This window comes from Tachypleus tridentatus, chromosome 11 (genome assembly GCF_004210375.1).
Source record: "Tachypleus tridentatus isolate NWPU-2018 chromosome 11, ASM421037v1, whole genome shotgun sequence".
In the NCBI taxonomy this organism is placed as follows: Eukaryota; Metazoa; Arthropoda; class Merostomata; order Xiphosura; family Limulidae; genus Tachypleus; species Tachypleus tridentatus.
The window spans coordinates 40,105,088-40,129,744 of record NC_134835.1 but is presented as its reverse complement, the minus strand read 5'-3'; the positions used below and the strand labels follow the sequence as shown (position 1 = coordinate 40,129,744).

General features: G+C 34.8%; 1 protein-coding gene across 9 annotated transcripts in view; it reads left to right on the top strand.

Moving 5' to 3' along the window:
• LOC143231986 (endoplasmic reticulum membrane sensor NFE2L1-like) overlaps positions 1–24,657 on the top strand; it is a 63,740-nt gene that overhangs the window by 5,070 nt on the left and 34,013 nt on the right. The window contains exons 1-3 of one of the 9 annotated variants that reach the window (XM_076466939.1): positions 17,196–17,213; positions 19,280–19,407; positions 22,715–22,945. The exons of 2 other annotated variants lie outside the window; for them this stretch is intronic. In XM_076466939.1, coding sequence (XP_076323054.1) covers positions 22,943–22,945 — 3 coding nt within the window. In that variant the 5' untranslated portion in view covers positions 17,196–17,213; positions 19,280–19,407; positions 22,715–22,942. Of the gene's footprint in view, positions 1–15,523; positions 17,214–19,279; positions 19,412–22,714; positions 22,946–24,657 lie in introns of those variants that run through there. 6 more of the 9 variants (XM_076466940.1, XM_076466936.1, XM_076466937.1 and 3 more) reach the window with 6 other exon arrangements.

Here is a 24,657-nt window from a genome sequence, read left to right as displayed (position 1 = left end):
AGGAAATAGTAGCAAAGCTTAGTGTTGAGTATAATCCCAAGCAATGTTAATGCTTTATCAGATTCATCACTGTTGTTCTCAGACTTGTTCTAGAGACCAATAATTGTTGTCCTTCCTTTGGTAAGTTATTCATATCTACAGAAAAGCTATTTATAAGCTAGAGACAAAGATGTAGTGCCTGCTATTTCTATTTTATGTCTATGATATGATTGACAGGTATCTTGCCAATAAACTAGTGGCTCTTGGCACAGGTGAGAATCATGTAGGTCAAGAAAGTAGTCTGCTTAAACTGTCATGATGTATCTCTAAGCCAGAGATTGTACAAGACCATGAAGTGAAGTAAATACATCCTTTGCACTTCACTCTGCTGATGTTGTCCATAAGCAGCATGTTCAGATGAATATTGGCATTTCCAGTAGTAAGAAGAAATGGTTCCTTTGACACTGGAGATCTGTACATGTTGCCATAGTCTGAGGGTGTAATGTACAAAAGTTAGTCCACTAATATTCAGCGATACTGTTACGAAGGACCTGGACTATTTATTATAGTATTTCAGGCAAGTAATTGATATTCTTTGGAATTACTGAAGTTGGAAAGAAACTGTGCAACAGTCATTGCTTTGGACTATTTCAATAAGGAGAATCTCATTGTCTAGGCACAGTCAAAGCTTAAGTGTGCTGAGGAACTGGTACCTAGTAGAAATCCAAGCATTCCACATAAGTTAAAAAATTTGTAAGCATGGATTTCATGAGAACTTGGCACTTGTACAAGTGATCTGCAACCTTATGTAAAAGACATCATGATAATGACATTGAGAAATAGTGAGGGGAGACTAACAAGATTGTGAAAGGTTTCAAATAAATTATGCAGCACATGATGTCAGAGAAACCTTATACCTGACATATGCCTCTTTATGACAACAAGGTTTGAGTTGATTAAATCAAGCAAGTGGCAGAAGAGGAAGTAGCCAACAGTAGTGGTTAAAACTTTTGCAAAACATGCTTTGGAGATGCCAATATGACATCAAGTTTAAAATTAATGTTTGATCTTCAGCATGCTGCAGGGATGGAATCAAGGTATTAAACATACTATTCAATGCCACAAATGAATTGGCTCTTGCTTGGACAGTTATCTCTCAGAATGCAAGTTTCTAGCTAGAATTTTTATCAGCATGGTGAGTGAAGCAGAAATGATTGAAGATGCTTCAGCTATACCATGTCTAAAAGCAACAAAATGGCTATTAGATGATCTAAAGCTAGAGGTCAAAGATTATTTAGATGTTATGGACTTTGAATAGTGATAGGTATTCAGTATATTGCTTATGGAATTAATTTTTAGATCAACTGGCCAGTTGGATAGAACAAGTTATTTTTTATTGTATTGACACTAATGGCACAAGCCTGATAAATCAGTCATCATGGAAACTACTTTTGAGCACTAGGAATGCAGCCAGTACTAAAATAGAGCAAACATTGAAGAACAGAATAATAAAATTGTTGGAGAATGTTGGGGTTTTCCAGTGGTGATTGTGTAGAAAACATAAGGAGTGTTGAGGGACCTTAAATGGGTGAGTACAGTCATAACTTTTCTGTTGTTGTGAATAGATGAATGACTATATTTGTTGTATAGTATTTGTTGATTCAACATGATAGACCTGGCATTTAACTACTGTCAAATCAAAGTGGTTCATGAAAACGGAACTAAAAGTTGCTTTTAGTTCTCAATGTAGCTTGTATAAATTTCATGTTGTATCATTTGACATGTTTAACGTACTTGTAAGTTTTGAGAAACTGAAGTAACTTTCACTGAGAAGGTTGCTATGGGAGAGAGATGTTACCTATATGAATTTAATTGTGATGTTTAACTACTTGTTTCAGTCTGCACATGATAATCCAGATTTGTATTTAAAAAAAAAGTTAAATATAGACTAGGAAAGTGTGTCTTATGTTTCCTGGCCATACCTCTCGGTGTGGATTCATGTACGTGGTGAGGGGACCTCCAAGGGAAGATTCTGGTCTTTCAATTTACCTCCCCTGGGATCCAAACATTTATCCACTCGTGTTTGCCATGCGTGGCAACCTGTGAAGGGGAGGAGAAGATCCTGGTGGTTGAGGGGTCCAACCCTAACACACCACTTTGGCCTTGAATTCCTGTAGACGAGCAGCCTTGGGGTGGCCCCCAGTGGATCAATCAGTTGGTCCATATGGGCTAGGGTTAACCAAGTACCAGTGTTGGATGTTATCAAAAGGTGTTGTGGACACTGTATCTGATGCTGGTATTTAGGTATAGTGCTCATGAAACCCTGACATTGCTGCAGTGACCTTGTTTGACATTGTAGTGCATCCCCCTGGTAGGGCTCCATGGTGGGTGGGGTCAGTGAACATCAAAATTTTTCTATTTTCATTATGGATACTCCAATTAAAAATCTTAATAAAATAGTGAAAAAAGTCTACAGCAAAACGACCACATCTTGAAGTTTCTGAGCAGCAATCCTCATCATCGGTACCACCTGTTGTACCTCATTATATTGCATTCATTTTTAGACAAAACATTAGGGCAAATGTCTCCCTTTTTCATTTAGAAGGGACTAGAGGGACTTGCTGGCTCTCCAAGTCAGTAAAGAAGCTTTGATCTGGTGACATATTAGTGGAAATGTCCACATCTCAACACAGTGAACTCCTCTTGCATTCAAAAGCAATTGGGGATATACCTATTGAGGTAACACCCCATGCTACTTTGAATTTATCATGAAGAGGTAATTTTGAGAGGGATTTGAATAACATCCCAGAGTTAGAGATTTTCACTGATTTCTCCACCCAAGGAGTGTCTGCAGTGAGGGGTATATTCACTTCCAAAGATGGAATTATGATGCCAAACAATGTCCTCATTCTCACATTTACGTCACTACGCCCACCTGCCACCATCAAGGCAGGTTATCTTAATTGCAGAGTATGGTCATACATTCCAAACCCTCACCAATATTTCCAGTGTCAGTGGTTTGGTCACTCAAAGACATCATGTCATGGTTCCTTGACGTGTGCTTGTTGCATTGGCAAGGACCATGATGCCTGTGAGTGTGAAACAGACCCTCATTGCATCAATTGCAATGGCTCTCACCCATCCTACTTTTGTTCTTGCCCTAAATGGTTGGAAGAAAAAGAGGTGCAACATTTGAAAACAATTCATAACATCACTTATCCTGAGGCTCGCAAGTTGCTGTCCACCACTTCATCTCAGACCTGTGCTGCTGCACTTCTTTCTACTACTACAGTGGGAGTGCAGATCTCTCTGTGACTCCAAAAGAAATGTTCTCAAAACAAATGAAAAGTCCTTTGACCTCTATGGTTAAAAAAGTTAATGAATTAACTTCAACACTCATCTGTGTGCCTTACCTACATTCCAACAAATCCCAAGATCCACTTCCTATGGTTCCAGGTACAGGCATTCCCTCAGATACATCTTTTTCTCCCACCCCAAGATGCAAAACAATCATTCATTCATGTTCTTATTCACTGGAATTCTCTTCCAGCAACAAAGACCTGCCCAGTCGACCGAGGGCAGGATCCATGGAGGTCGATAACCTCCTTTCTGTTTTTCAATGATGTTTTGTTTTACCTTCATTTTCTTTTGTGTATTTTACTACATTTAATTTGTTTTTACCTTTTTACTGGACGTTTGGTGCAGATAGCCTAGCTGCTTTGTGCCATAAAACACTAAATCAATAAAGACTGTAAAGAAAAAAGATATGGTCATAAACGGAAGGGTTCTCCACCCAATTCACCTACACATAAATAAAAATGTCCAACTTGATGCAATGGAACTGTCAAGGTTTATGTTCTAATCTGAATATCAAAATACTGATTGCTTCCTACCATTCTGTATGTCTCTCCTTACAGCCATCTGTGTTTTCTTGGGTCATACTATTACTGTTTGTTCTTTCTACCTGGTATCTGGAGAGACCTATGATCAATCAGATCTTGATGCTCTTATTGAACAGTTGCTGTCTTCCTTTTTAATCCTGTGGGACTTTAATGGACATAATCCCCTCTGGTGAAGTGCTGATATTGATGGGAGGGGTTGCTCCATAGAGTGTATGTTCTCTGATCACAGCCTTTCTTTTTGCAATAGCAATTCTTATACGTATTTTCATGTACCTAGTCAGTCCTTTACTGTTATTGATCTCTCAATTTGCTCCCCTATACTATTCTCTCACTTTTCATGGAGGGTTGACAATAATCCATGAGGCAGTGATTATTTTCCTATAATTTTGAGAGAGACTGGCTGTGGTCAATACCACTTGATTTGCATGGATCAAGCAAACTGGCCCTCTTTTGCAGAACTTGATCCTGCCATTGTCTGTAAGCCATCAGTAGACGATTGTGTAGCAGTGGTAACTGACTGTATTATACAAGCAGCTGCTCAGCATATTCCTAAATCTTTCTTTCCTCTGTCTGGATTTGTTTCTCTTCCCTGATTCTCGTCTCTAAAGATGCTAGGCATGGTTCAATCAGTTGGAAGCTTCAGGAAAATAGTCTTTGGACTAAAAGTATTATCACTTAAATACCCTAACACTTACAACAGCAATCCAACATGTTGTGTTCACTCTCTTCCTTTTTTCCAGTTTTTGACTAATGTTTCATTCCAACTAGTGATAACTTGTATCATTCACCAAGTGGGCAATGTGGAAGAGACTTGATCTCCCTGTTTTTAACTTGCATACTAGACATTTATCTCCTGGAGTGTTGTGTTACAGGTGCTTTGGTTTTCACATTGCCATTCACCTTTCCAGTCCTGATACACTTTTTCCCAAAGATCCTCAACTTTTTAGTGGGGTCCTCTTTCACACACAGTTTTTTTATTCATTTCTTGGTTCCAAATTAGATCTTTTTGATTTCTGATTCATCATTTACTTGCCTTGGCTGTTAATGTGCTCAGACAGGATTAGATCCAGTTTACAACTTTAGTTTTTCTTATTCCATCAGTCTCAATTTCTTTCCTACATAATTTGTTCATCCATTTTACTATGTGCTAGGTATTTCTGATTACCCTTCTCAATTGGCTCATATCTGGTATTCTTGGTTGTTTTGGTTTCACATTTTTTTTATACTGGATTGATTTGTACTAACCTACTTTTGTGGGCTTGCATGGAATATGCATTTTTTACTTTTTCATTTCTTTATTCTCCTAAAGGTGCATTCCTGTGTAGGGTGAAGGGACCTCCCAAGGAAGGTTCTGTACTTTCAGTTTACCTCCTCTGCAATCTAAACATCCACCCATGAATTTGCCATGGGTTACAACCCTTGAAGGGGGAAGAGAGGATCCTCGTGGTTGAGGGGTCCAACCCTAACACACCACTTTGGTCTTGGATTCCAGTAGATGGGCAGCCTTGGATTTGGACCCCCAGGCTCAGTCAGCTAGACCACTTGGGCTAGGGTCAGCTGAATACCAGTGTTGGCCATTCTGGAAGGGTGTTGTGGGCATTGGGTCTGATATGGGTGTTTGGATGTAGTGCTCATGAAACCCTGGCATTGCTGCACTGTCCTTGTTTTAGCTTTGTGGTTTGTTCCCTTGTAGGGCTCCATGGTGGGTGGAGTCAGTGGGCACTGAAATATATTGCCTTTATGATGGATACCCCATTCAAGAAAAAAATAGATAAAATTGACAAAAAACAAATTATCGGAAAGTGACCACACGTGGATGATTCTGTTGTACAGTCACTGTTATAATCAGATTCTGTACCTTGATTTCTAATTATACATTCTTTGTCCAAGAAATCTAAAGGGCAGATGTCTTCCTTTTTAATTCAAAAGGGATTAGAGTTGCTTGTTGGCTCTCCCAAGTCAGTAAGGAAGTTACACTCTGGAGACATTTTGGAGGAAATGTCTTCAAAGGCCATTGGGGATATACCCATTGAGGTCACTCCTCATGCAACTTTAACTTCTTCAAGAGAAGTTATAGTTGAGAGGGATTTAAAGAACATTCCTGAGTTGAATATCCTTGCTGGTTTGTCCAGCCAAGGCATTTCTGCAGTGTGCTGAATCTCCACTCCCAAAGATGGAATTATGATGCCTACTAATGTTCCAATATTGATGCTTACATCACCACGTTCTCCTGCTACAGTCGAAGCAGGTTACCTGAACTGTAAGGTACAGCCACACATTTCCAAACCTCAGATGTTTCCAGCATCAGCTATTTGGTCACTCAAAGACATAATGTCAAGGTTCCTTAACATGTGCTCATTGTTGTGGTACAGACCATGATGTCTGTGAGTGCAGAGTGGAACCACACTGTGTTAACTATAGTGGTTAAATCCTTTGCTTGAAGAAAAATGGTTGAAGACTATAAACAATATCTCTCACTCAAAGGCTTGGAAGTTATTGTCAAGACATATGCTGCTGTACTCCATTACTCTACCACAGTGGGAATGTAGAGTTGTTTGAAAAACATCTGAAGAGTCTTCTGCCCACAGTGGTTAAGAGTTGAAGAATCTAGATCTACTTCCATCTCTGTCCCTGCCACCCTTTCCAGTGACTGCATGGGCCCACTTCCTTTCACTTTGAGTGTTTCCTCAGACCCATCCTCTTGTGCAGGCCAGAGATGCAAAATGATTATTGGTTCATGCCCTCAGTCACTGGAGTCTTTGTCCACAGACAGAGATCTGCCTACTAGACTATGGGCAGGCAGGATCCATGGAGGTTGATAGCCCTCCATCCAGTAAAGAAAAAAAAGTTAATAAAAGATGGTATCCATGCTCCATTCTCTTCCACATAAATAAAAATGACCATTTTGATACAGTGGAATTGTCAGGGTTTTTGTTCAAATATATGACATTAAGGATTTGATTGATTCTTGCCATCCTTTGTCTCTCTCCTTAAAGAAAATATTTCTGAAACCTGCTGATGCAGTAATCCTTTGGTAGTTTTCTTCATACAGAAATGACAGGTTGTGTGATGGACAAATACATGGAGGGATGACACTGCTGGTTGATCATCACATGCCACCCTGTCTTTGCCACTTAATACACCCTTGGAAGCAGTGGCCATCTGTATTTTCTTAGGCCGTGCCATCACTATTTGTTTTCTTTACCTGGCTCCTGAAGAGACCTATGTTCCATCAGACACTGATACCCTCATTGAGCAGTTACCATCTCCATTTTTAACTCTGGGGGTGATGAAGATATTGATGGGAGGGGTCATTCCATAGAGCATATATTCTTGGATCACAACCTTTCACTCTTCAATACTAGTTTTTATACGTATTTTCATGCACCTAGTCAGTCTTTTACTACTGTTGATATCTCTGTCTGCTCCCCTTCACTTTTCTCTTTCTTTTCTTGGATGGTTGACAGTAACCCATGGTTCAGTGATAATTTTCCTATCATTTTGTAACAGATGGACATGGACAATGCCACCTGACTCGCATGCCTTGATGGAAGTTGGACCAAGCCAACTGGTCCTCTTTCACTGCACTTTCAGGACTTGATCCTGCCATCATCTCTAAGCCATCGATAGACAATTGTGTGGCAGCAGTGACTGACTGTATGGTTCAGACAGCTACTCAGTATATTCCTAAACTTTGACACATTTTCCATGGTATCATCATCCATGGTGAAATCCTACCTACTACATAGTATAGAAGGTTCAAACATGGGCCTGAGATACCTTTCATAGATATCCCATGCTTTTAAACCACATTTCTCTTCAGTAGGCCCATGCACGTGCTCAGCAGGTCAAATATAAAAACCAGAATGAATCTTGGATTAAATACACATCTAGCATCTCTTCAACCACCATTTCCAAAGTCATATCGGACAAGAATTGAAAGGTCAGTGGACAGTATGCTTCTGGCCCTCTTTCAGTCTTGCTCTCTGATGGCCAGATCATCACTGCTACTCTCAGCAAAAGCTTTTCTCATGCATCTAGTACTTCAGCTTCATCCTCACCTTCTTAGCCATCAAGATATGGGTAGAGCAATCACCTCTTTTCTTTCAGGCTGATTTTGTCTGTGATTGTAATCATTCCTTTATGGTGGTTGAACTCAAACTTACTCTTCTTTGGTCTGGCAGCACATCAGTCAGACCTGATGATATTCACTACAAAATGTTGCATCATCTCTCTCTTGCTATTCTTTTGTTTTTTTTAACTGGATCTAAGCCTGGGAAAGATCTCAAGATTCCTTCAAACTACTGTTCAATTATTTTAACTGGTGATTCCAAGTCCATGTAACTTTGACACTTTCCCATTCTTTCCCATAGGAAGTTGGAGTCCCTTATGGTTGTGTCTTCATTGTTACTCCAACTTTTCATTATAAAAATCAATACCATCAGTCAACATCTCTCTACTGTTGCAAATGGTCTCTATGTCAATGACTTCCACGTCTTGTGTCAGTGATCAAGCATGAGGTTTATTGAATGGCAGCTACAGACTGCTCTCAATCATTTACTGAAGCGGACCACAGCAAATGGTTGTTTGGTGCAGATAGCATAGTTGCTTTGCACCAAGAAACATCAAACAACCAACTACCTTTATTCTCAATCACATCTGGATGTTCTCTAAAACTGTATGGATGCACTTCTGCAGCCAACAGGGTATTCACCTCGATCCTGAGCTCTATCTCAGAGAAGTTGCGCTTCCCATTGTCCCTGAGGCAAAGTTCTTGGGGCTTATCTTTGATTGTAAACTGACTTGTTCCACACATCAAACAGCTATGTGTCAAATGTACAAGGGCAGGTAACATCTTCCGTGTCTTCTCTTCCACCTCTTGGGGAGCAAATTGATGTTCTATGCTAAAAATATACCATGCCCTCTTTCAATGAAAACTGAACTAAGGGTCTCTGGTCTATGGCATGCCCTTGAAGATATTGGACCCTGTTCACCATCAGGGGCTTTGGCTTTGCACAGGGACCTTCTGCACTCTTCCAGTCCAGAGTTTATAGATTGAGTCTCACAATCCTCCTTTACACCTCCACCATTTGCAACTGTCTTTATTGCATGCTTCAAAACTTTGATCCTTACCACAGCATTCTCTTTGGGGTTGTGTTTTTCTTCCTTAGTGGACCATGCTTTTTCAGAATAGATGGTCTGCCATTGTTCTTTTTAGCCTTTGTATCCAGGTGCAGTTGGAAGAATTGGGTCTCTCCTTGGATAATGTTGCTCTATCCACTAGTCAGCCCATCCCACCATTGCTTTATTACCATCCCCAAATGTGAACTTTCTTTGATTGGAAGTACTGTTTTCTATTTGCCAAACATCTTTTGAACCATCCTTCCATTCCCATTTATACAGATGGTTGGAAATCAAGTGACTCTGTGGGGTCTGCCGTGATATGTTATTGTTTGGTGGTTGCACACAGAAACACCCCTACAGTTTCTGTGCTCACTGCTGAATTGTATGCCATTTCTCTTGCCCTGGATCACATAGAAGCTATGCAGTATATGAATTGCACTATTTATACTGACTTGCTTAGCTCTTTACTGGTCCTGGAATAGTTTCATGTTAGTTCTCACCCTGTTCTTTTTTTATCTTCAAAATTGACTGGCTCTTTTCTCTCTGTATTCTTCCATCCATCTTTTATGGATACCAGGCCGTATCAGCATTCTTGGGAATGAGTTTGCTGACATCACAGCTAAGTCTGCCTGCTCTGGTGCTATCATGCCAATGCCTATCCCATACATGGACTACAGTGCTGTACTTAAAGCTCAGCTCCATGCCAGTTGGCTGTTGATTTGGAGTGAACAATGTAATAACAAGCTTTACCAGATCAAATTGTCTGTTGCTCCTTTGCCATCTTGTTTTTGGAAGGAGGATGTCCTGGCTAGGCTATGCATTGGTCTCACTTTTCAAACTCATCATTTTATCTGGGACTGATGCACGAATGTGTGGTATGTTTAACACTCAAGTCACAGTAGCCCACATTTAATAGTCATGCCATCATTATGACTGTGAGAAACAGCACCATTTCAGACATATTTTTACCATCAGTTCACCCTTGACATTGGGCAGTGTCATTAGTGATGGTGACACTGTCCACCTGATTTGCATTTTTAAATTTTTAAGGGCCATTGACTTTTTTAACTGTTTAAGTTAATTAAAAAATTTGACTGGTTTCATGTTTCCTTTTTATGTATTTTAATAATTATTTTTTTACCAGTTGTTTGGTGCAGGTAGCGTAGTTGCTTTGCACCAATAAATGTCAAACAACAAACCACCTTTTATTCTCAATCACATCTGGATGACCTTCTCTGTCCAGTACATGCTCTGGGTTGCTTTATTTCTTTTATGGCATTTTTCTTTTCTATTCATTTTCCTTAAGTTCATTCCTTTACTACTTTATGATGTTTTTTTCTCTTCTGCTCTTACCCATTGGATTTGGATCGTGATTCAGTTAGCCTTTCATTCTGGGTCTCCTTCTCATAATCAGTTCCTAGTGTCTTTATTCAGACATCTTCCATTTCTTCCCTACATATTAGTTCTGTCTTCCATTGGAGGTATTTCATCTGTCAGCACTAGGACTACATCATATGTTCATCTGCCATTATCTGTTTTGAGTAGTTTTTTTTCCATGTCAAGGTACATTTCTCCACCTGTAGTCATCTTTCACTCTTCAGTGAGACTGTAACTGGATAATTTTTCTTTTTTTCTATTATATATCTTATTTTTTAGAGGCCTGTCCCATATTTTAATCAATCATTTAAAATTATACTAAAACCTGCACTGTAAAGCTTCCATAATTTCCATAGCCATAAAATGCACCCTGTTCATTAAAATCATAAACTAGAAATGGGATGTTCCACAAGATCACTCATGAAGTATTTGCTATGTATATATCTAGTTAGACTAACATGTAAAATTAACTACATTGTTTTTTATTTATGATCTATATAGCTAGCTTGCTTTGATAAAAAGTTGTTGACATTTACTGATAATTGGCAGATACCACTTAGACTGTGTGTGTATATGGGTGGTGATATATCGACATACAAGGACATACACTTGGATGTCATACAACAGCAAGGAGCAAGGGACTGCATGTCTTCCAAGTGTACAATGAAAAGATTGTCCTCTTAAGCAGCATAAGATGTAATATGTAAGCAGTAAGTGTGCCTACTGTTTCCTTCATTACAAATTTATTAGAATGTATCATTGTTGGTAGTGCAAAAATGTCATCCTGGTTGCTTAAATTAAAATACAAGAAATCTTCCTGCCATGCTTTGTCGGTGAATGATTTGTTTTGTGTGTAATATGAACAAGTTGGATTCTTCAGCCCATAAGTGGTAATATGGTAGCAGGTGGTACAATTATTGTTTTTGATAGCTCACCATGATTATGAACATGGTTTACTGCTAGTTTCCTGCATATAAATTGTAGCTGATGAGTCATATGCTCTAGATGTATATTTTCATTAAATATATAGTGTTGATCGTGTGTGTGCAAATTGATATCTATTTGTATTGTTACATTACATATGAATTAATTTCCAAGGGTTACAGACAAACATTACATCATCTTTGAACTATGTAATTTTCCCTTGTTAAGTGTAAGACCAAAATTTGTATGTTCTGGCCTATTTATCAGCTAACTTGCTAAATGGGTCATATTGGGTTGTCTGATAATTTGAAAAATATAGACAAAACTGTGATTTCCCTTTTTTCTTAACAAGGCTTATTATCTGATGTGGATGGCAGGGCACAGGTAAAACTCAGTGTTAGATACCATATTATCTTAAATGAAGTTAGTTCTTTCTTGGATTTTGCCCTCCTATTCAGATAAAGATGGTCAACTTGAAATGTAAATAGAATATTTTTATTGCCTTCATTTAGCAAAAAATAGATAGATGTATTATCTGTCAAGCAAAATGATATTCTATTTGTTAAACATATAGTGTCATTTTCTTTCAGTTCTCGCTCTTTCTTTGGCTCTCACAGCTTTCCTGTTGCTTCCTCTGTTTTGCCACAGCATTTCTTTCCTTTTCAGTAGCTTGGAATGTTTCATGGTAAAAGATACAATTAAAAATAAACCACTAGGTTGTACTAGTTTTTAAAACAATTATCAACAAATTATCTTGAGGCCGTTCTAGCCTAGGAATAGAATCCCACAGGTGTTTATGCTTGCCCATCGAGTTCAGGCCTATTTTATATAAACGGTTTGTAGATGGTGCTTTCGTACTTTTTTTTTTTATTCTAATGACCATGTTTCAATTTTTCATGTTATCTTAATTTTTGCTACCCTAACATTAAATTTATCTGTGAATCAGACTTCATTGTTTTTAGGCGTCCTTCAAACACGAAGTTTTAATCATTTAATAACTACTCTTCTAAATACACACACAACTTCTATAGGTTTTTCACACCTTTTAACAATTTCATTCTTTACTACAAACTGAATCTTGTTTAATGCGATTTGTACAGAGCCTACAACATACGAGGGTTGTTCAAAAAATACGCGAACTGACGTCATAAAACAAAATGTACTTTATTTAGAAGTTACAGGTCTGGGACCCCTTCAAAGTACTCTCCTCCCCAACGCACACACTTATACCAACGGTGTTTCTACTTGTTGAAACAGTCCTGGTACGCTTCTTTTGTAATGTCCTCCAGCACCTTCGTCGCATTTGACTTAATCTCGGGAATCGTCTCAAATCTTCTTCCTTTCAAGGGTCTTTTGAGTTTGGGGAACAAGAAAAAATCGCAAGGAGCAAGGTCAGGTGAGTAGGGGGGATGGGGAAGAACAGTGATCGAGTGTTTGGCCAAAAACTCGCGAGTTCTGAGGGCTGAATTTCGCATCAACGCGGTGCATCTTCAATTTTTCGGTCAAAATCTCGTAACAAGATCCAACTGATATCCCACACTCTTCAGCAAGCTCCCTGACAGTAAGACATCGATTTGCCCGCACCAGGGTGTTGATTTCGTCGCCGTGTGGGTCGTCAGTTGACGTGGAAAGACGTCCAGGACGCTCATCATCTTCAATGGACTGTCGACCATCCTTAAAACGTTCATGCCACTTGAAACATGCCGTACGCTTCATAGCAACATCACCGTAAGCCGTGTTAAGCATAGCAAAAGTTTCAGTCGCAGATTTTCCAAGTTTAACACAAAATTTCACAGCAAGTCGTTGCTCATTCGGGTCATTCATTCTGAAATCCGCCAAACGAAAAAATCGCACTTCACTTAAAACCACGTAGCTAATACACAAATGAAGATATCTGCAATCGGGAAATGGCGACGTAATCAGCTGATCTGTGCAAACCTAGTGACACCAAGCGGATTCCCCTGGAACCAACTGGAGCCACGCAATACAAACAGTCCGCGTATTTTTTGAACAGACCTCGTATGTTCTATGAACATTTGCATCAAAACTTAAATTCCTTCAAAATGTTCTAAAAAATACTTATCCAGAAATCCTACTACAAAATATGCCAGTTTCTTCATGGAATGTATAAGAAATATTTCGTAAGCAAAGAGAGCGTTGCTTTGGACTAACCAGAGCAAACTATTCTAACTCCCGATCCAGTTAAGATTTGTATTTAGATCTTTTACTGTCGACTTAATAGATTCTATCACTTTAAAGACTAGATATTTAAACCATTGCGTTCGTGGACTGTTTATTGTTGTATTTACGTAAGATAGCTGCCATGTTTGGGCCCGGCAGGGCCAAGCGTGTTAAGGCGTTCGACTCGTAATCTGGGGGTCGCGGGTTCGCATCCACGTCGCGCCAAACATGCTCGCCCTTTCAGCCGTGGGAATGTTATAATGTGACGGTGAATCCCACTATTCGTTGGTAAAAGAGTAGCCAAAGAGTTGGCGGTGAGTGGTGATGACTAGCTGCCTTCACTCTAGTCTTACACTACTAAATTAGGGACGGCTAGCACAAATAGCCCTCGAGTAGCTTTGCGCGAAATCCAAAAACAAAAAACAAAACAAGCTGCCATGTTTATCTGTGGCGGCAAAACAATTAGCAATTTAAATAAGAACTAATGAACAAGATACATTTATCTTAAATTCGGAAAAATTTTCCCTAATCCCTGTTTCTGTTATTCGCCCACATTGTGATGCAAATAATCTCCCATTTTTGGATGATGACTTCAATATTCTGACAACTGCCACTCTAATCTACAACTACTAACCAATAAAATTACCTATCACTATTCAAAAAACAATCTCAGTCAATACTAAAAATAAACAATCTTATAACACAAAAATGTTTTTCTTTAACTGGATACTCAACATTTTGTTTTACAGCTTCTTTAGGAGCGTTCCCCTAAAACACAAATCGTAGCAAAATGCCCGTCACATGAGAGGAAATAATGATTAATTTTTATTTTCAGTATATCGAAATAAATATTCTATGAACATGTTTCCTAAAAAATTAAATCTAGTAACAGTATATGTATAGAGAATGACTATCCAATATCAAATTTCAAGAATTTAACATGTTTTGATCATCTCGTTTTGGTGTACGTTGATTAGCATTTTGATTTTGTATGTTTTGGTAAACCGTGAAGTTTTTTATAATCAAAAGAATTACATAGTGAAACCATTGCTTGTTTGTTTTGAATTTCACGCAAACCTACACCAAGGATATCTGTACTAGCCGCACTTAATTTTGCAGTGTAAGACTGGAGGAAAGACAAGTTAGTCATCCCAACCATAGCAGTAAAAATAAAATTTTGTGAGTAGTGAAGGACAAATGCTTGCTTTATACAACAATCGTGAAAAATTATAAACAAATCCGCAAAATTTACTCTGAGAAACAGAATACAATTATTATTTTTATTTGTTTGACTCTTTGCCTGATCCTTTTCAATTCACACATAGGTGTAATTAGTATTTTGTGTAATGTTTTTTTTTATATAATTATAAATTAAAATGTTAAGAAGGAGCTTGGCGACATTTGTAGTTTTAAAAATTATTTTAAACCTGAACTAGAGAATGTATTTGTTTTGTGTCACGAGAATATAAACGATATATTTGAAAAGATTATTTTTTATAACAGTTGATAGTTGGTGATAGTGACAAAATTTGATAATTGTATGCTTGAATTATTTAGTCTCAACATTAAGTAGTATAAAATAATAAATGGTTAGCTTAGCAGTATCGCCGTTGTTTTGAAACTTCATATATATATATATATGTGTGTGTGAATTGAAAAAATAATAATTATATATACATACATATATATATATATATATATATATATAAAGTGTGTAACAGATTTTTTTGGACCCATTTATTAAACTTGAAAGTATTTTTAAATTTGATATCCCTGTTGAATATCGTGTTCATTCTTTTGGAATTTGTTATAACTGATATGTATATTAAAGTTTGTCCCGTTTCACTGAGAAAATCTCCTATTCGTATGTGATCTGTTGCTGAAACGATAAAGAATAAATGTAAATATTCTATAATAAAATATTGACATAAAGTTGTTTGTTTTCGAAATACGTAGAGGAAAATTGTTCGGAAAAAACGTGTTTTCACGTCACGCGAAGTTTTGAGCATGCGTACGTATGATCAATATGCTGATTCACTTCTTTACTTTCGTTAAGCCTAATAAACAAAGAAGTGTCATTAAAAATTGTTCTAAAAAAGATTGACGGGGAACTGAAAGAAAGTGCAGAAATTATATTAAGTGTTCTCTTGCGTATGGCGATTTAGAATATACTAGTTTCTTGAAAAACGATATATTTGAGTGAATGTGATTCTGCATTTTATTATACCAAAAGCAGTGATAGAGCGAAAATGAGATAAAGATTAGAATGCCTTACACTTGGAGTAATACAATACCGATTAAATGTTTTAACTGTAATTTAAGTTGTATAACTTGATTATAAATTATATCTTATGGGTTTTTTATGTAGTTGTTACATGTAAACTTAAGTAAATTTTGTTGTTAGAGTGTAACGTTAGAATTCAAGCTTAATTCTTAAGTGACGCTATAATCATCTGATATGAAAATGTAAATTGAAAGCTGAAGAAAACAATTTGATTAATCTTGATACTTCCAAACCAAAGAGTCTTTAAAATGGACTGATAATTTTTACTGTAAGTTATTTGCCGACTTGTACAAAGAACGTAGGTATAGCAGTAATTTACAAGTTCACTGTGTTTGATAAACAGCTGCTGAAAGTGCTGTGTTATTGCAACAATTTACAAGTCTTATGTTTAATTTTAAATAACTTTAAGTATATACATTCATAATTAAGTACAGATATTCAGTAAGCTTACCATTACTACTAGCAACATTAATTCAGTAGAATGTAAGCATTCATGATTAAAAAATATTTACATTGATCAACTCTCTTTAGCAGTAGGCAATGCTTATAATTTGCATAGGGAGAAACTGAAATATAAATTAATGACATGTAATTTTTATTGTGCATGACAAAGAGCACATCCAGACATACTGTGATCTGTCTGTACTTCAAAGATAATAAAGCTATTACTGGATTTGCCAGTTTGTAATATACACTTAACATATTTCCATAAAGATGAGTTTCTGTGAAAAAAAAAAGTGTATTCATATGTCAAAGCTTTAATTAACTATATATCTGTTAAATAAATGCAAGCCAACAACTCTGAGAGTATTTAACCATAGTGCATGATTTTGTAAGTTTTGATAAGAAACGTGTTCCATTTTGATCAGCTTAAGATGACTAGATACAAGAAAATTGTGAATTCTGAACTGGTTCAGTTGGCACTGGTTGTTAGTCTTTTGTGGTTAAATCCTGAATCATATTTAGACTTAATTATGGACACTGTATCAGAAGTCCATGAAGTTTTTCTTGGTCAAAGCTCAGCATACACCCAGTCTCATTTTCACAGTGTCAACAACAGACTGCATGGATATATTAGTCCAAAAGCACTAGATGTCAACAATATCAATATAGTTTCAACATTAATGGAACTGAATGCACTTGGTAGATATTGTAGGTTTCATGAATTTCAGAATATTGTGATTACATATGTAGCAAATACAGAAAACCTGGAACCTCAAAATATGGAGCAGCCAATTTCAGCAGACAATCCTAATATGTTTTATGGTGAAAATGTAGGGAATTTTGAATCTGAATCACAGGATAGGATTGAGATACAGAGAAATGGATCCATTAATATTGATAGTGTGAATTCAGTTCCTGAACAATTTAACAACATGAGTTTGGATACTGTCAGAAATCAAGATGCAGTACTATCCACTGGTTCAGAGTTAACAGCTGAGGTACTGTTCATTTTGTTTATCTGTTTTGGTGTTTTCCTAAGTTTTTATATGCATGTGCAGTTACATGTGAGTTTATTTATTCTTCAGAAAATGTGTGGATAATGTATTAATAACAAAAGTGTAGATATTTAAATGAAATTTGACTTTAGGCTATTAATAAGCAGGCACTTAGAAAAAGACCAGTTGCTGTCTTAATGTTTTTTATAAAGTTTAGTTTTTGTGTTCATAAATTGCACTAACATACCTTAGGCTTCATTGATAATATCAGTATTATATTTAAATTTATATTTATTATTTTTAGATGTATAACAAACCTTTCATTAACCAAGTGGAGGTATCGTTTTTTTATCTCACTTACCTAACCCAGGTTCACTTACGTCTGAAGCCATTTTGTGGTAGATGTATCTTTGACATTATCAGAAAGTAAGCTGATAAACAGGAGATCTTTGTTTTTTTATCAGCTGGGTTTAGATTCTAGAGTAATGTTTATGAAAAGTATATATTGAAATATTATATACAGTGGTGTTATGTACAAGACAAATCATCCTCTGATGTGTTTTTATTTTGTTTTTGCAAAATTATTTTGTTTCTCACACAAGTACACAAGTGTATAATGGATTTAGCAGTCTTGTTAGAGATATATGTATTTTATTTTTGCTCTCTTTTGGTTTGTTCATGGTTTTGAATTTCTCTTAAGTTGCATTTTATTGATTTTTGAAGTTTTTCTATGTATTTTATGAAAATAGCAAGTTTATTTTCACTTGCAATAGATATTTTAAGGATTTCAATTTTTTTTTAACATGGGTTAAATCATGATATTTATTCAAGGAAGCAACTGCACTTTTAGAATTTTGTTGTGTGTATGAAGTTATTTTATTTGCAAAAGTATAGCTGTGGCTTGTGTATTTTGTCTATTTTCTCAAGTAACCTAGCACAAAAAGTATTCAGTTGCTGCTTAACTTGTATTATTTTTTCCAGCATAAAGTTTAGGTTTAGTTTATTGATGGCATTTGCTGTGGAATTTTTTGTACTTTGTTTTTATTTATATTTATATACAATTGGTAACCCATGAAGTAAATTTCTATATATTAAATGTATATTTTTAAAATATTATACTTTGGTGTTTGCTTGGCATTTTGCAAGCTAGCTCTAACATTTGCAATATAACCACTAACTTGTAGACTTAGTTTGTCTACTATATTGTACTTCTTTTATTATAATTTTGAGGTTTCATGAACATAATTACATGAATGCAGAAGACTGTTAACTAGGCATTATACATACTTACGTATCATTCAAATTGTGGTGGTGGATGCTTATGTATTATATAAAAGTGTTTTTGTTCTAGTGATGTTTATGTATTATATAAAGTGCTTCTGTTGTAAAACTTAGATAATTTTGTTCACATTAATATATCAAAAATGAATATGACATTTAAGAAAATAAATATAGGCTTTATTTGTATGTATGAGCTAACAATTTTTTTTTAAATAGACTTTTGGTAAACATAAAGGCCAGGAATTAAACTATATTTGCATCATGAATATATGCAGTTCCTTGTTGAAAAGGTTAACCACCTTTTATTCAGTAAGATATCACTTTCTGTTCATTGTTGTATCCATTCAACTACATACAGATGTTAGCTAGTATTACATCAAACATACATCTTTTTGCAATATATTTTTATACAGTTTTTTTTACAGTGTCTTTTTTGGAGACCAGCTTATGCACTTATGGTTTATGCCTCTGTACAAGGAAAATATTTTTGTAAAGTATTTTAGCATAAGTAATTAGGATGTCTGCAATTTCATAGTTATTTTTATGATATGGGGATTAACCTGAATGACCAGCTTTGGAGCTTTTGCAAAGGTAGCAGCAGTCTTACTATTGTAAGAATAGTGAATTGCTGTTTAGATATATTTGCATATATGTAGTGTTGTTACTACGTTTAGTTTCACTTCGTGATAGTGTTTAATGAATTATGAATAGTTATATTTGAAATCTACGTGCTGTAAGTTTTGCATATATTTGCTGCTATATTTCACTGAATGAATATCTTTCCTCAGAGACGTGTCTGATGTGGTAATCCACTATGAAGTTCTCAGGAATCCACTGTAAACTGTATACATGTATGCTAAATGTATTAGTGTAAGGACATAGTTTGAATCTGTGGTAACCCACCTCTGCATTAGTGGTAGGTAATGATCTGTTTAATCAATATAAATGATTATCTGTTAGCACTGAGTAATGTCGTGAAATGATCTATTAGCCAAAATAATAACTAAAACGATTAATGTCCAGAAAATAAATAATTGAAATCGTTGTTTCTGTTATCATTTTTTTATTATTCCAGATGGTCAGTATGGTTTCAAAAAAAATATTACCAAACTAAACTTTTGACATTTACTTGAAAGGGTTACTGCTTATATAGATGAATGAATGGGTGGGGATTTGTATTTTCAGAATGCATTTGACAAAGTACCTCTTAACAGGCTTGTAAAAAAGGTTATTTTTGTAGGTGTGGAGGATAGATTAGCACTGGTTAGATAAAAAATAACACAGTTGTTATAAATGTAATTCAGTTAGACTGGATTAATATTATGAGTGAGTTACTGTGAAGACCATTATTAGGATATTTACTTTATTTTTATTTAAATCATTGACAATAGATTATTTCAATTTGTTGATGACTTTAAAGTTTTAGGTGTTGCAGCTGTGAGGAGCATGCTACCGCATTGCAAAAGGATTTGAGTATTTGGCAAGGTGAAAAAAAATGGCAGTTGACTTTTGATGGAACAAATCATACAACCTCTGAATGTTTCAATAAATACCTCATTTGATACCAAAATACTTCTGAAGAAAAGTTTCTCAATTTCTACACTTGGCTTGTGAATGTTAAATCAGACATCAAATTTTTAAAAAAGAAAGAATGTCACACAATAATTGAGAAGTAGAGAAGCATATATGATGAATGAATCACCAAATAAGGAATTTTTGTTACAAGTGCTAATAAAAATCAAGAAAGCATAACAGTAAAGATGGTAACATTAGAAAATGACCTCCCAATTTGAACTTCCTTTTTGAACCTATTAGCTAATAGACCTGGTTTTGAAATAACTACATTTTCCAATCTAGTGTGTTCAAAGACATTATCTTCTCTTGAACAAACTATTCATTCTACTTGATAGAACCATTTTTATTAAAATAGAGAAATGACTAAGCCTCTACTTACTATCTACAACAATGAAAGTAACTGTATTATGCAGAAAAATATCACAAATTCAACTTCTTCTACAACTAACTTTGAAACTAATAATACTGGTCATATATTATTTCCATTTCAGAAATTTGTTCAACTACAAATGCAACAAATCATGCAGGTGCAAAGTGTCTCAGTAGATACCCTTTTGATACCAACAAGCAACAGTTTCCCCATGCTAACAAAGATATTGAAATGAAAGTTGTGAATGTGAGGAAAAAGATTGAGAATGTTTTCCAAAGATGCAGAAATCATCAATCTAAGCCTAACTTAAATCTCCAAGTACAAAAAGCCCTTAAAAAGCTTTTAAAAGATGATAACATCATCATCAAAGAATCAGACAAATGTGAAGATTTTTAAGTTATGAGCAGAAACCTTTACAAGCATGAAAATATTTCATTACCTTAAAGATGAGGATAAAATTAAAATACTTAATACTGATCTGACTCGAAAATGGAGGCAAAAGTTAAATAGATTAATTGTGAATTTATGAAAGCAAATACCCTCCTTATTAAGCTTCTGGGTGAACTTAATCTCTTTAATAGTTGCATCCCAGAATTGTACAGTTTACCAAAATATCATAAGAAGATGCCAGAGTCTCAGCATATGGCAATGCTATTGAAAATGTCTTGGCATATGCATACAATTTTGATGCTGTTACTTATTTTTTTGTACACTTTAATACACAAGCCCTGCTATTGCAAGTCAAGACTGTACCTCACATAGTGATGAACATAGCAATACCATTTATGTTGCATTTCTTAACTCTTTACTTATCTAGACAGATAGAAAATAGCATCAGTGCACTGTGTAAATTCATTTGATTCACGTAAACTGTTTGAAGATGTGTGGACTGGCAACAGACACTGTCTGAGAAATCTTACATTTCATCCTTCACAATGGGTAATAGTCACTGTTATTTATGCCATAATACTTATGCACATTTTTGAAACAACAGTACTTGACAAGTGGCATCAAGATACTAAAGCTGGCCCCTGCCTTTGGTGACATGTTTGGATTATAGAACCAAGGTCTTCCTTCCTTAATCCAATTTTTGAACTTTCTAAATTCTTTAGACCTCATCATTAAATTCATCCTGAATCATTCAAAGAATGAGAAGAACATAGATTTACTGGATATTACCTGAAGGATCAACAGTGATGATAATGTACAATCTAGCTTGTTTCATAAACCAATTAGAAAACATCTCTTCCTTAACTTTAACTTCCACCATCCCAAATTTTTGAAGAAATACACAATTATTGGAGAATGAAAAAAATCAGTTCCAACTGTAGTGAAAAAACAATACTTGCTCTGGACTAACATCACTTCTTTTGATTAATGAATATCCACTTTTTTTTTTTACATTAAACAAATTTTCAAAGACTTTGATGTGCAAAATTCATTATTGCATTTCAATATGAAAAACACATATAAACAAGGAAGAGAAATAACTTTCCAGAGATTACTTTTATAATTTTCTCACTATAATTGATTTAGCATTTATGTTTGTATCTTTGTATGTAACCAAAATTTCTGTTCCATATATTGAATGGTACCACAAACAAAACACCTCACACTTTAGGTATTCAGAAAATTAGAAAAATAACTGATATATGCAGGAAACATTTTTTTAAATACAATAACACAATTTTAAATAAGTACTCTCTTCACGACAAGAGCATGACTTTCACTGGGACTGTACATGAGGGTCTAATTACATATGTTGAAGTAATTTTTAAATTTAATACTGAGAACCTGGAGTTCTTAAAATTATTTTTTTTCAATAAATGGTACCAATTTTAATATTAAAACATTATAGCTTATGTGAGTAAAACTTGTGAAAATCTTGAACATTGTACATTGAATAATTTTGATGCAGTGAGTTGTGTATGACTAAAGAGCATAATCTGAACACTTTCTAGTGTAGTGCTTTCTAGAAAAAATCCATTTTTAGAAAATGTTACTTTTCTCTACATTTTTGAATGAAGTATGAATACTATGATTAGTAATTACCAGCAGACATAGCTGTCTGTAGGGTGATATTTTTAGTACCCTTAAATGAAGAAGCTATCTCCAAGAAAATAAAAACTATAGTTAGGAAATTTGAACAATGTATTAAAGCTGTAGAATGGTTCAACCATAAAAAACCAACTTTCTTACTAAAATATATTTACAATGTAAAGATGAATATTTTGTTTCAAATGATGTTTACCAATAAACGTGACATCTGCCATCATAGGTACGAACCATATATACATAGGAGAACATAATGAGTAATTATAAACAACAAGATGAAAGAAGGGAAGTTGCTGATCATTTTTTAATTAATCATGGATGAAAAACACCTGATATAAAACCACCATTCTCTGTACAAGTCCTCACTAAAGCAATCAAGTACACTAACAGTAATTTCAAAGAAGCTCTTCTCATCAGACAACTTATGACCAAAGGTGAATAGGGACAAAGAATGGTACCTATATTTTTTTATTATTTATCCATTCTATCTTTTTGTTATTTCAATCTGTAAATTTTATAGAAATTTTGGTTATCAGAGGTAACAGTTAATTATTGCAACAATGAACTTATTTCAATAAGTTTTACTGCTTAAATGTCAAATATATGCTACAGATTTGATTATAATTTATTATATAAACAGTTTAAAAACTTTATACTATCAGTTACATTTTGTATTTCAGTAGAATGCTTCTGAAAATGCAGTAAAGCAAAATGTTGGGTTACAGTTAAAGAAAAATATCAATTTGGTGTAATAAGATTATTTATTTCTAGTATTAATATGTTTTAAAATTACTATATATATATATATATGTGTGTGTGTGTGTGTGTGACTGCAGTTTTGATTTGATGCAAATATATCCTTGTTACAAAATGTAATGCAATACCATTCAGTTTTATTTTATTTTAAACATTTTACAAATGTTTCACATAGAAAACATTATCTTAGTTTATTGAGAGCCTACAGTGTTTCTCTTTGTAATAAAATTAGATGTTGGTAATTTGCACTGCAATTTCACCTAGTAACTAAATTATGCAGAATTTTATTATTGTTCCATTCATTCTGTGTGACTGAAAAGTAATTCCCTGTCACTTTGATTTAACTTTTCATGCTGTTCTTTAAATGAGTAAAAGGTTACAATTGTTTTATGTAAAAGATTTCCTTTTTCAGAGGGACACATTATTGTGCTAAAAATTTTAGCAGATTTTAATTGCTATCTTTAGCCACACAAAATTGTTTACAAGAATCTATGTATTTTTCTTTTCATACTGATTAAAGAGCTGAGTAAAAAAGTTAATTACAAAAGCCAACACTTAAGGGTAAATGTAACATGTCTAATTGTGACACTAATAATATTATTTTAAACACATAAAAATTGGAAACTGTCTGTATTACTCTTTGGGACCTACAAGAAGGTATCTTTGTACCAAATTCCATATATGTTGATTGATACAAATATGAAAATCCCAAGTTGTGCTTTTCTCATGAAAAATTTGAGCAAAACAAAAATATTCCAAAATTATCCATATTTTGAGTGGGACCTGCAAAAAAATGTATTTCAGCTTCAAAAGTAAATTATATAAATGTAAATTGGTCAAAATAAGTCAAGCTAATTGTGAAAAGAAAAACATCTCAAAGTATTGTTTTTTTAAGTTGACAACTCTTTTTCCCATAATTTCTAAAATTGGGAAAGTCCACTGTTGTTGCCAATGTGTTGGACCTGAAGAAAAGTGTCTATGTCAAATCTCATATAGATTGATCAATTACAACCAAATAATTTATCAAAATTCTCCAAATTATGCATTTTTATGAGCTTTAAACCCCCTAAATAAAAGTTTATATTTTTGCCAATTTTCATCTTGACTGCTCTAGATATGACTGTACAGGAGCCTAAAATATATATATTTTGGAGTTGTTTGACTTTGTAAAGTATTTGAAAAAAGCCAAAATCAAAGTATTGAAAAACGTTTTTTGTGCATATTGAGCCAGTGTATACCCTACCAAGTCTCAAGTAAGTAGACTGAGAAACAAAGGAATGGTGTTTGATTGAAAAGTGTGGAAGAAGAAGAAAAAAAAGCAATAGAAAAACCGTATCTTTCTGTGGAGAGTTGATTTACTAAGGGTAAACAAAAGTAATCAGATTAGTGAATTGATGTGAGAAAAAATTC